This window comes from Rhincodon typus, chromosome 2 (assembly GCF_021869965.1).
Source record: "Rhincodon typus isolate 14 chromosome 2, sRhiTyp1.1, whole genome shotgun sequence".
Taxonomy (NCBI): Eukaryota; Metazoa; Chordata; class Chondrichthyes; order Orectolobiformes; family Rhincodontidae; genus Rhincodon; species Rhincodon typus.
Genome location: NC_063333.1, coordinates 102,318,210 through 102,331,680, shown reverse-complemented (window position 1 = coordinate 102,331,680; position 13,471 = coordinate 102,318,210). Strand labels below are relative to the sequence as shown.

General features: G+C 40.4%; 1 protein-coding gene across 1 annotated transcript in view; it reads left to right on the top strand.

The window, feature by feature from the left end:
* Nucleotides 1-13,471, top strand: part of LOC109919117 (A disintegrin and metalloproteinase with thrombospondin motifs 16) — a 226,707-nt gene that overhangs the window by 40,130 nt on the left and 173,106 nt on the right. Inside the window, exon 4 of the mRNA XM_048618170.1 lies at nucleotides 9,082-9,367. Coding sequence (XP_048474127.1) covers nucleotides 9,082-9,367 — 286 coding nt within the window. The remainder of the gene's footprint in view (nucleotides 1-9,081; nucleotides 9,368-13,471) is intronic.

The following is a 13,471-nucleotide window of genomic DNA, read 5'->3' as shown; positions in this document are numbered from 1 at the left end:
TAAACTGTCATTTCAGTCTTGGGCAAATGCAATCTTTTTAGAAGATGTAGTCTTTCAGATGAGACATCAATTCAAGTCTCTGCCTGCCCAAGGGGAATTAAAAGATTGCATGGCACTACTTTTAGAGCAGAAATTCTCTCCGTGAACACCAGCAAAGAACAAAGTAACTCATTTTTATTTAATGAAACCTTTTTCAGCACAAATTGTGCATCACTTTTTTCTAACAGTGACTGCACTTGGGGATAGAAGAAACCTCTCTTTTGCAAGTACTTGTACAATTCCCTCCTGAACTACAACCAATTGTGGCTGAGAATTTGCATCCAATTGCATTTGGGAAAGCTGTAAAATCAAATTTACGAAGATGGGACCACCAACAGGATAGACTTATCAGACTGGGATTCTTCAGAGACTACAAAGGGTTGGCATGGTGGCTCAGTGGTTAGCACTGCTGCCTCACAGCATCAGGGACCTGGGTTCAGTTCCACCCTCAGGTGACTGCCTGTGTGGAGTTTGCATGTTCTCCCTGTGTCTGCTGTTTCCTCTGGGTGCTCTGGTTTCCTCCCACAGTCCAAACATGTGCAGGCTAGGTGGATTGGCCATGCTAAATTGTCCATTGTGTTCAGGGATGTGCAGATTAAATGGGTTATGGGGAATGGGTCTGGGTGGGATGCTCTGAGGGTGTTGACTTGTTGGGCTGAAGGGCCTGTTTCCACACTGTAGGGATTCTATGATCTACTATTGCAGAGAATCTAATCTCGGTGTTCTGGTCATTGGTTACCCCTCAATTAATGGACCAAATAAACTGATTATTAACACTTCTTCTAATGAACATTTTCAGCAGTGTTATTGCACAGAGCAGGTTGGGCACGCTTGAACCCATGACCGCTGTGCCTCGTTCTCACATTCTTGTTTGATTTGATTTATTTTAGTTGTGTACCTAAGTACAGCGAAAAGCATTGTTTGCGAGCAGTACAGGCAAATCATAGTAAGCAAGGACGGGCAAATCATAGGGTGTTTAGACAGAGTGAGGCATACAGGTTACACTGCATGGGAGATGTGCAAAGCAAGATCAGCATTAGCAGGATCAACTTTTTTGAAGTTAGACGTCCATTCATCAGTCTAACAATGGCAGGGAAGAAGCTTTCCTCAAACTGTTGGTGTGTGTTATTAAGCTCCTATATCTTCTGCCTGATGGAAGAATTTGTAGAAGAGCAATACTGGGGTGGGAGGGATCTTTGATGATGTTGGCAGCCTTTCTGCAGCAACGAGAAGTGTAAATGGAGTCCATGGATGGAAGGTTGGCGCACAGCTTTCTGTAATTTCTTACGGTCCTGCGCAGACCAGTTGCCATACCTGGCCATTATGCACCCAGATAGTATGCTTTCAGTGGTGCATCTGTAAAAATTAGTGAGGGTCCTTATGGACGTGACGAATTTCCTAACCGCCGCAGGAAGAAGAGACATCGTTGTACCTTCTTGACTGTCACATCAATATGGGAAGTGGGCTTTATGGGCTGGGCCAGCATTTGTTGCCCATCTCTCTTTGTCCTTGAGAAGGTGATGGTGAGCTGCCTTCTTGAACTACAGTAGTCTAGTGTGAGTACATCCATTACACTCTAAGGGTGTTCCAGGATTTTGATCCAGTGACACTGATGGGACAATGATGTATTTCCAAGTCAGAGTGGTGAAGGGGATCTTGTAGGACATTCCCATGTATCTCCTGCTCCTGTCTTTCTAGATGGTAGTGATCGTAAATTTTTAACAGTGTTGTCTCTGGGAGCTTTGCTGAATTTGTGCAATGCCTCTAGTAGATGGTACACACTGCTGCTACTGAGCATTGGTGGTGAAGGGACTGAACATATGAGGATGTGTTGCCAATCAAACGAGTTGCTTTGTCCTGGATGGTGTCAAGCTTCTTGAGTGATGTTGGTGTTGTGACTGGTATTGCATCCCCTAATGTGTATGGAAAGGTGCAGTAGGCAAAGGTGGCATTGTTAGGGGCAATGGAGGAATTGATCAGAATGTTGTGATAGGAGTGGTTCCTTGGGAATTCTGAAAGGGAGGTCAGGGAAGATATGTTTGGTTATGGCATCATGCTGGAGCTGAAGAAGGTGGCAGAGGTTGATCTGCTGAATACAGTGATACGGTGAGGTGAAAGGTGAGAGTGAGAGGAACCCCATCATTGGGGAAGGGGTGAGTGCTAAAGGTTGTGAAATTGATCACATACAGTGGAAGGACTTGGCAACCATGCTGGGTGGAAATTCTCTATTGGGGAATAAGGAAGACCAATCAAAAGTGAGAGATGTTTCACTACCAGAATAGATGTGACAGGGGAGAAGAAGCTGTGTTTGCTTGTATCAAGATGGAGGTGGCAGAAATGGCTGAATATGATCCATTGCCTCTGGTGCATGGTGGAATGGAAGATGAGAATAAGGGTAACCTTGTATTGTTTCTGAGGGAGAAGTAAGGGGTTGAGGGTAAAATGTGGGGGAAATAGATGTACATGGACAAGATTCCTTTTAACCATTGTGTGAGGAAGTCATTGGCTGAGGAAGATGGTGTTCAAAAATTGCTGGCATGGAAGTTTGCATCACCCAGAATTGAGGCATCGAAGTTGGAGACACTGAGAATTTAACAGAGTCGTTACAGGAAGGAGGAGACGAGAAAGGGTAAAGACGCTAGCTGTGGGAGTCTGTTGATTTGTAGTGAATCTCAGTTGATCACTAGTTTTCAGGAACGGGGTCTGAAAAGTCTAAGAGGGGAAGGGAGGAGTCAGAAATAGACCGGGTGAAGGAGGGTAGGAATTTGAAGCAAAATCATTGAAATTTTCCAGTTCAAGATCAGTGGAGGAAGGGGCTCTGATACAGTCTTCAGTGAACTGGAAAAAGAGATGAAGGAGAGGGCTGACTAGAATTGGAATAAGGAATATTTTGCATGTTTCACAAAAAGGCAAGTATAACAAGGACCCATGCCATGATCGTGCTGAGACTATGACTACTTAAAAATACGTGACTTCTTATATGAATGTGGTTCATGGTCACCACTATTCCTATTTTATTTCAATACAGCAGACAATTTATCAAATATTTAAAGTGCAGGAAATCTAAATTCCTTCTCAGTTTTAAAGCTCTGATGAGCTTACACACTTTTTGTACACATCTGTGTCTACTTTTAAAAACCTGTAAGGCACATTACTTCTCCCAAACTGGTCTTCCAAAATTATCATGTCCTATATACAGAAGGGCATCATGTTTCTCCAAAATGATACCCCACCCCTCCAAAAATCTCTGTTAAGTTTAGTCCTCCTGATGAGCATTTGTCTTCATTTCCTAAGTGTTTTTAGGATTGAAAAGATTCACCCTACCCCATCCCTGCAGCAAGTATCCATTATTGTATAGATACCTTGCTCTGTCACACATAATACTGACAGTGAAGAAGTATATATTTCTGCCATTTAAGCACTGCTAATAATGGACTGAGGGACTGATGATGACATTGATACTGGACCAATAACCGGTAATCTTGAGCTTGAATCCTGGCAGTTTGTGAAACAGGATTCGAATACATCTGATAAACTGGGCTAGTGCCAGAAATACGGAAATAAGAAGTGACCATGCAAATAATTGCTTTGTTGTAAAAACCTAGCTTGTCCACTAATGTCTTTGATGTATAGGAATCTGTCACTCGTGCCAACAATTTGTGATTTGAGTTCCATACCATATGGCTGGCTATTAATGTCCTCAGCACAACTAGTGATAGACAATAAATCTTGCCTTGCTACTGTTACGTCTATCCCAAGAACAAATTGAAAAGCAGAAATTACTCAATTTTGATACCTCACAACTGATCTCTGAACTACTGATCCTTGATGATTATTTGCTGGATCTTACAGATAACTAATTAATCATTCAAATTCATTTTTTATGGCAAGGCCAATTTGTTGCCAATCCCTAAAGACATTTGAACTGAGTTGGTTGCTGAGCCGTTTCAGAAGGAAGTTAAAAGGCAACCACATTACCATGGATCTGGAGTCACGTATAGGCCAGACTAGTAATGAAATTAAATTTCCTTCCCTAAAAGACACAAGTCGACCAGATGTGTCACCATCACTAGTTTTGTAGCTTCAGATGTTATTAATAGAATTTAAATTCTACCAGCTGCTTTGGTAGGATTTGAACCTGTATCCTCAGATTGTTAGTTTAGTTCGCTATATTAAAAGCCCAGTGACAACATCACTGCACCACAGTCTCCCTCAGATTTGTTTGAAGTTTCTCAGTTTAAATATAAAATTAGAATTTAAAAGGCAAAGTTTTTGGCCCTGAATTTCCAAGTGGATTTAGTCATGTGAGAGAGAGATTGTGGCCTGCTGAAGCATCAATGCAAACTTAATGCTTTTTTGGATTTCTCGTGAACTTCAAAAATGTTCAGAACTTGTTAGCTAACTATTTTAGGGGTTTACTTTCTGTTCTAATTCTACCCACACACCCCCCAACTGTACCCCCATCACAGTAATTGAATTCATCAAGTGTAATTGTGTGTACGCAACATTCATTGCTAATGCCTTTCTCTTGTCCTCATGCCTAATTCTTTGAATCTGTTTAAAAGTGGTTTTGATTTTTCACATTTGTCCTATTTTAAAGGATTCTTCAATGTTTTAGTTTCATTTCATGTGAACTTGAGAACAATTGGAACAATTTGAATACACTGCCAAAAGTAACTGGAAGGGATAGCGCCTTAGCATTGAGCTGAATTTCTACTTGGCAGCCATCCATTCTTACTGTTGACCTGCTTCTGATTTTTCTTGTGCGTGATGGTGGTGATCAACATAGGAAAGTACCATTGAAAGACTCAATATATATCAGTAAATTGGCAAGGTTTCCATATCTTTCTTGCTATAACCCACATTTCTTTGCTTTACTGTGGGCCAAATCTTTGGGTCAGCCTTGCAATTTCCCAACTTTGTACAAAGTGTGACTTTGCCCTCCATTTTATCACAAGGGTTGGATTCACAGTGTATGTGGTGAGCTGTGCACAGAATGTGGATGCGGAGGTGCTGGTTAAAAGGCCTGCATCAATTCTCAAAAACAGCAGCCAAGCTCTCAACATTGTTCAAACACTATCTTCACCTCATTCTTTACCTCCCTCAACCCTTCACCCAACCCATACCATTTAAGCATCTCCATAATTGCTTTGTGCATCCATGTATTCCCCATGCCTACACAGAACCCATGGCACCTCTATGCCCTCCCACCTCCCCAATTAATCTTCCAATGCCGCTCGCCCAGTACTTATATGTAGAAGCAATGGGAATGATCTTGAAAATTGTTGGGGAAAAGAAAAATTAAATCTCTATTCGTCAAAGAAAACCCTGAAGGTAAATATACAATCCTTTGTTTATAAACAAACAAGGGAAGCCAACATTTATTATTGTTTGAGTGTCTATTAAACAACCACAGAGCCACATCAAAGACATGCACTGTTATTACAGCACATAGATTTACTATTGCTTCAAGAATACCTGCTGAGCTGAAGCTTTTCAAACTCAGCCAAACATTCATAATTGAGCAAATTCATTAAAAAAGGGGAAGTATTTTGCTAAAATGTTCAGTTAATGGAGTTTCATGGAGGGCTTCTCTCTGTCCCAGGAAATATTCTTATATTTATATTATCAATTTATAATTGCATGGTGCATAGGTAATAGTGCATGTTACTCGATCATGTGCTCACCAGCAGTGGAAGTACTTGCCACAGAGCTTGACTCTGGCATCATACTTAAAGCCCAGCTGTGTACCAGGCCAAGTGTTGCCAGTCAGAAACTGCTTTTCACAGAGTATGCTCTTCATAGGTAACAAAACAAACAGATTCTGAGAGGGCGTATGTGGAAGGTGACTTGCATGCAAATACAAACTCGCATTGTATTGCACTAGTATTTTACTTATCACCCATCTGATCAACAGTCGTTGATTCTTGTAGGTGAGGTTACAATCTACGTAGTCTACTCAGCCTTAGTATTGTACCATGTAGGAAGGCTGTATAAGGGAGTGCTGCATTATCTTTTAATACCCAGCATAACGTATCTTCTCTTTGTTCACTGTGGGGGAAAGCCTTCAAACATTGAAAATATAACCTTTATTGGGCAAAAGCAAAGAAAAAAAAAGGACTACAGTTGTTTCTGGGAACAAACAGAGACAACAAATTTACAGTTAGTGAATGGCCACTACACCCAAGTCCCATTCACTGGAACCATTTGTCAGTTATGTCTTGTCTGGACTATTGTACCTAACGCTGCAACAATCGATCATGCTGACAGTGATGTTCTTGCAGCTCAATGTCCTGATTTACCTCTTCGAAAAATTTCTGTCATGCTCCCAGCTCTACAGCTTCTATCACATTCCTTCTCACCTGCTTCAGTTGCATAGGGCAAGGCATACTAGGATTATGTCGTACACTCTGTCTGAAGTGTATTGTAAGGCCACCCCAAACCAATCTAAGCATTAGAACCTCATCTTCAGGAGGCTTAGCACCTGCATTACCGTTGCCCTGGTAGAAGAATGGCACCAATGTATCCACATTTGGTCTTCGGCGAGATTTACATCACAGAGTCTTCCGCCATGGTGCCTCTTGTCTCCAACGGTTATCCTGGTAAGGCGTCAGTCCTTTGAAATGCAGTAGGAAGAGGGGAGTTCTCAAGAATAAAGGTCTCATGGCAACTCCCATATTATTTGGCGCAGACATCTAAGAAATTGGACTGATGATGACAGATGACATGGACATCGGTGGATTGGGAGCCTTTTCTGTTTACAGAGTGTGTTGCATTGTGACATGGCACTCTCAACACAATGTGTGTATAGTCTATATCACCTTATACTTGAGGATAACCAGCACTATTCCCTGTAAGCAGCACAACTGCCACTCCAAGGCTCTGCGTGCCTTGGAAGAAATGATATTAAGGACGTTGGACTGTGTGCTTCCTGTCCCTCCTGCATGACCCGAGGGAACCTTCATCAGCATCAACTTCAAGTTGTTCAGCATCCATTGGAGGCTAGTGCGAGTCTTAGACTTGCCAATCTGGACGTTCGCAGCCATTTTCCTTTGGGTATTTGCGATTCAGCTGAAGATGGAAGGCAACACGTTGCCCTTGGCAGAGTGAGTAGCAGGCTTAGGCTGATAATCAAGGCCCCCAGCCTGTCATGATCCTTTCTTTCTTGCATACTGTATTGACTGTATCAGTTTAGAGTTTCCACACATTCCCACACAACCTTTTCATTTAAGTCTTCGTCTTCCCATGGTACACAGAGACCTGGACCTACAGCTTAGCCAGGCCCATAATCATGCTGCACTGTTTGTGGCCCCTTCCATCAAAACCAGGGTAGTTGTGATTCAGTTGTTTATCACCCTCCTGCAGTAACCTATGTACTCCAATGCATTATTGTCTCCCATTTCTGTATGTTGAGGTGCTTCCCTTCACAATCATAGCCTCTCTGTTCCCCAGCATGCTGACTCCAATCTTCATGATTTATTTCCCAAGCTTCTGTACCATAGAAGTGGCCCCGATAACCCTGTTGACTTTCAATGAACAGATCCCAGGACCACTGCACTCCCACCCTGAGTACCTTGAAGGATAACAGCAGCTAATACTTGGTAACACCATTACGTGCATGTTCCCCTTTGAACCACTCAACATTCTGACTTAGAAATATATCACTGTTTCTTCACTGTTGCCTAACAGCGTGTGGGTATATCTACCCACAAAAACTGCAGTGGTTCAAGATGGCAGCTCATTTACCACTTTCTTCGGGGTAGTTAGGTATAGGCAATAAATAGTGGCCTAACCCCCAATGCCTGTTAAAAACATGTTTGTTCTTGAAATATTTAAAAGTAGGCAGAGACTTGTTGATTAGATTGTAATAATATGTATCTTTATATTATGCTTTAAAGATGAATATCAAAAAATTGATTTCTTAACATGATCTCTGTAATGTGAAGCCCTGAAATGCTTCCATGAGTATCTAATAGCTCTAACAACCTTTGTTGTTTTTTGGACTTGCTGTGCAACTTATGTGGCAAACTGTACTGTAGAGTATTTTAATCAATTACAGTGTGAAGTGAAATTTCTAATACTGTTTTTAAGTTCATGTAAATTATTATACTTCTTTTGAAAAGAAAATCATATAACAAAGTAGCTAATCATCTCAAAGCCTGTTGAGATGCAAAGGAGGGTGAGGATGGATCGTGGTCACACTTACAGACAACATCATTTGTGAATTTAATTGGAATGTTTTTGTTGCGAATGGAAGGAGCAGAACTCCTCTTGGAGAGAATAAATAGGGTATTGAGAAAATGGGCATGAATCCTTCAGGAGACATTTAGTTACTTCAGAATGCATTGTGGTCTGGCAGGTTCAAGGAGTGCTGAATGCCTTTTACTGCCACCATATGTAAGCATTTGTAAATTAGTTAAATCACTATCGATGTCCACTCGCTCATCACTTTCAATTCTAATACTTCTACATAGTTTAATCTAAAAAGCAATAATCTACGTGTATTTTGCACTGGCTATGCTGCAGACTATCTTGAAACCTTAAATACTATGATCCATTCTGCTCAAGGTTCATGTCTTCATTTGGACAATGGACAGAGAACCGTAAAGGGACTAACCCCACTGCAGGAGATCTGAATTATAAAGGAAGATCAGAGGAAATCCGAGGTGGGATATTCCATCAAGGGTGGGATTGCTGCTAGAGGTGGGTCATGTGGGACGTCATTTCGCTGGTCCAAGTCCAGACCAGCGTCATTGTGTCCGTGACCTTTCCACTGATATAAAGATTTGGTTAAACTTATATCTAATGTCAACTTTTGCTGTTGTACATTTACCGTAGAAAGTAATGTTAAATTGTTTCAACTTAACCGTAATACTCACCTTTATAAGCAGACTGCTGTTATAGTTTTCACTCGCTTTGACTTTCTGAATGTAATAATCCAATTTGTCATACTTTATTAAAGAAGAAGGCTGCATCTTATTTTTGTCAGGCTGTAAATATTCTGTGCATTTTATAATCTAATGTTTTCCTCTTTCTTTTCAGTCAGGTTTGATAAGAACAGAAGAAGCTGATTACATTTTGACACCTCTACCTCAGCACCTTGCACTTAAACACAATTACACAGCACCTAAAGGGCACCATCCACATGTCCTGTATAAGAGATCTGCAGAGCCAAAAGTGCACATTCAAGATAATGAGGTAACCATAAACCAGAGGTCTGTGGGAATTGGATATTATGATCACAAGTATCGTCACCAACACCGACGTCGTAATGACTACAAACATGGACAGCTTCAAAAGCAGCACTACTGTGGAAGACGCAAGAAATGTATGTAAGGGAAGTATTTTATTTCCTTGATCAAATTTTAGGTCTTTTTATTGCATTGAATAATTGATAAAGTAATAGCAATACAGTAATTTTGTTGAAAAATGTGCAAAATTTCACAAATTGAGAAGTAAATGTTGAAAGTTTGTGGTCATCAGCTGAACTCAAGATCAGTGTCATACAGTCGCTGCTAGAATCAAGTTTAATGTTGGTGATGGGGGTCTTGACACATTATTAGATTGCATTAATTGCTCACTTAATGGTCTCAGTTAGTGAATGGATGGGAAGACTATTCATGAATCTGGCCACCCCGGACTTTATTGGTGAAAAGGCACCAGGTGTCCAATCCCTCTCTGTCCCATACGTTAAATGATCCAGCTTCCAAATCCACAGCCAGGTGGCATTAAATTTCACTCCTAATTTTAAAATAAACAATACTCCAAGCTAACTTCTAAAGTCAACTATTTTTGATTAAAAGCTTTTTTTTTGCTGGTTTGTGCTTAATACTTAATACTTAATACTTATGACTCCAACTGGAGGAGGAGGAGCAAAGCTTTTCTTTTATAAGATGCAAAAAACGCCAGGAGAGTGAAGGCGCAAGCAGTTGATCATTTGGAAGTAGTTAAATGCCAATGATGCTTAAAATTGGAGGCCTGCTTTCTTTTGTTCAGCTTAACAAAGCCAGAAAGTCACTGCAGTGCAGTCCTTGCTACTTTTTCTTTGTTCAAGTGGATGTTGATGGGAAGGATTGCATTTATTGCCCATACCTAGTTGCCCAAGGGTAATTCAACTACACTGTTGTGGGTCTGCGGTCATGTGTTGGCTAGACAATGTAAGGTTATTGATTAATTTCCCTAAAAGAACGATAATCAACAGTTGTTATATGGTCACCATTAGACTAACTTTTTCTCCAAATTTTTATTGAATTCAAATTCAACCATCTGATTTGTGGGATTCAGTTCCATGTCCTCAGAACATTAGTGGGGTTCTGGATTGCTAGAGCAATGGCATTATCACTATGTCAAAGACTCCCACTTAACTTGGTGACTTTTCAATTCTAGTTTCAAAAAGCTTAATAATTTCAGCAAAGAGAAAGCAACAAAGTAATTATTTATTAGCATATTAAAATCTTCAAAAATTGTACTTCAGTAGAATTTGTAAATCAGTGTTCAAATGCAACTGAAAAATTATCAGTTTTATAGAATTAGGATAATACGGATTTTTTTTTTTAAAAATGTGTTGCACAGGCTGGTGTCATAATATAATCAACAGTTTTGGAAAATTAATGAAAAACAGATTGGGTAACTAATTGGGGAGAGAAAATTGACATTAGGTGTGATACCAGAAGTTATTGTGTTTCTCGCTTCTACAATAATGTTGATTTTCTTCGTTCATCAAAATTAATTTGCTACCGTTCTTCCACCTACTACCTGAAGGTATCATGAAGCAAGAAGGTTTAGCTAAAGTTTTTCCACTCCAGATTGAAGATTGTGAGGTAGACAGCCATTATAACTTAGGCCATCATTTTTGCTCCCAGATGAGGAGTGCAGAGACCGGACGTTTCACGTCTTCACAAACCTGACTGAGAGAGATCCTTGGGCAAATGCTTCTGACAGTTTTGACAGTTGATTTTGTCAAATCCATTGACTGTTCCAATGAGCTTGATAGTTAACTAATTTATGCACTTTTAATATATATGTATGCTTATTTTTAACAATTTTAAAGGGCACCTTGGACAATGTCAGGTTCAGCTTCAGTTCCACTTTTTACAAAATTTTGGAAAGAAACAGAGAAGGCAATGACTTTGTAAAATGCTTTTGTTTCGGCATAAACCGTAAACTATGTCAAAACATTTTCCTTTTGTGCGGTGTTGATAAAGAGCAACCAAACAAATTGTTGGTATTGCAAAAAAAGAAGTAAAAGGCCTGGAGTGTCCTTTAAGCTGTTGTCATTCAGCATACTAACTTAGGATAATTACAGTGAAAATCATATTTTTGATACCATTACAAATATTCATTCCCTCAGCCAGCTACTTGGACCTGATTTAGTTTGTGGCAGATGAGTGTCAAAAGTAGCTGGTAGAAGAATGGGAATCGTCAGGGAATCTTCACCATGTGTTACCACTGTTGATAATTTAATTGCTTTCCAAATATGTTTATATGAAGTGAAGGTATTTATGTTTAGTTGTCTGTTGACAAAATAGATAATGTCTCTGGACTCAGGACATTTTAGATTCATGAATAATTGTAGGCACAAGGATGCAGAGATTGGTAGATTGTGCACCCGAATTCTGTGTATCTATCATCACTGGACAATCAACTTCAAGCATTAATTTTCATGTTTGGTGTCACCACAGAAGTGTGTGAGCTGACAACTTGCTAATTCCAGGGGCACATACATGAAGTAGATGCACACTCTTTTCTTGTGCTGATCAGGGATCTAATATTTGTTTCAGAGTTCCCATCCCATATTAGACGAAGCTAAAGTGAATATGCAGTGCGTGTGCTTTATCCACTTATTCCAGGACTTCAACAGCCAAAGGAATGGTCCTGTTGAATCTAAACGAGCTAAGTTTTCCTTATTTGTTTAACTGAATTTGGCACAAAGGGCATGAACCTCCTGGTCCCATTACACTCTGCTTGCTAACCATCTTAATATCCTGCCATTAGCCGTAAGAATGAAGAACTAGATCAGTTAAGACTATTCACTGGAGTTTAAAAAGATAAGAGGGTATCTCAAAGAAACGTACAAAGTTCTAACAGGACTAGGCTGGGTAAACGTAAGAAGAATGTTCCTGATTACTGGGGAATCCAGAACAAGAGATCACATCTAAAGAGTCAGGATAGGCCATTTAGGACAGAGATGAGTAGAAATTTTTTCACCTAGAGACTGGAGAGACTGTGGACTTCTCTGCCACAGAAAGTGGTTGAAACCAAAACATTGAATGTCTTCAAGAAAGAGTTAGATGCAGTTCTAGAAGCTAAAGGGATCAAAGTGTGTGGGGAGAAAGTGGGAACAGGTTGCAGATTTGGATGATCATATTGAATGGCAGAGTAGGCTCTAAAGGCTGATGGCCTACTCCTGTGCCTATTTTCTGTCTATAGCTCCTCTCCTTCCATCTTGGTTATATCTGATTGCAGCTGAAGATCCCTGACTGCAGCTGCTCAGTTAAGTGCAGATGAGAGCCCTGAAAAAGCTGGCATGATGCCTCAACTGACCAGCTATCCGCTGTGAGAATAGGTCCAATTTCCAGCTCAGAGAGTTTGTGCTATTCCATTCCAGATTCCATCCTTTAATGTTACTTTAATGTTGGAATGCTTTATCTCCTGGCTCACAATCACATTTGCTAGAGTTTAAACTAGAACTTTTACATTGATGCCAAGAAGACTGTTGCTCATCAGTATTTTATTCATTTGAAGATTTCACACAAAATACAACTGTAGATTCCCAAAACATTTTTCCTACCTACAGACAATTCCCCCGGGATACTGTTGCTTCCTGACCATTTCATAAGCAGTCATGAAATGTCAGTGTTGCTGGCTAGCCTTAAGAAGATGGTGATGAGCTGCCTTCTTGAACCACTGCAGCAGTTTGTGTTGTTCCAGATGGGTTTAGAAAGTGCTGTCATGGGGAATTTCTGCAAAGCATCTTGTAGATAATACCCACTGCTGTCATTATGTGGTAATGGAGGATGTGTATGTTTGTGGATGTGCCATTCAGGTGGATTGCTTTGTCCTGGATGGTGTTGAGCTTTTTGTGTTGTTGGAGCTGTACCTACCAGGCATGTGGGGAGTATTCCATCATGCTTCTGACTTGTGCATTGTAGATGGTGGACATCATTTGAGTAGTCAGGAGTTGAGTTACTCCCCACAGACTTTCTAGCCTCTGACCTGCTGTTGTGGCCACAGTATTTACTGGTTCAGTTCAGTTTCTGCTCAGTGGTAACTCCCAGATAGTGGGGGGATTCAGTGATGGTAATGCCATTGAATGTCAAAGGGCAATGGTTACATTTTTTTCTTGTTGGTGGTGGTCTGGCACTTGAGTAAGGCGAATATTACTTATTATTTATTATCCGAAACCTGGATATTGTCCAGGTCTTAGACAACA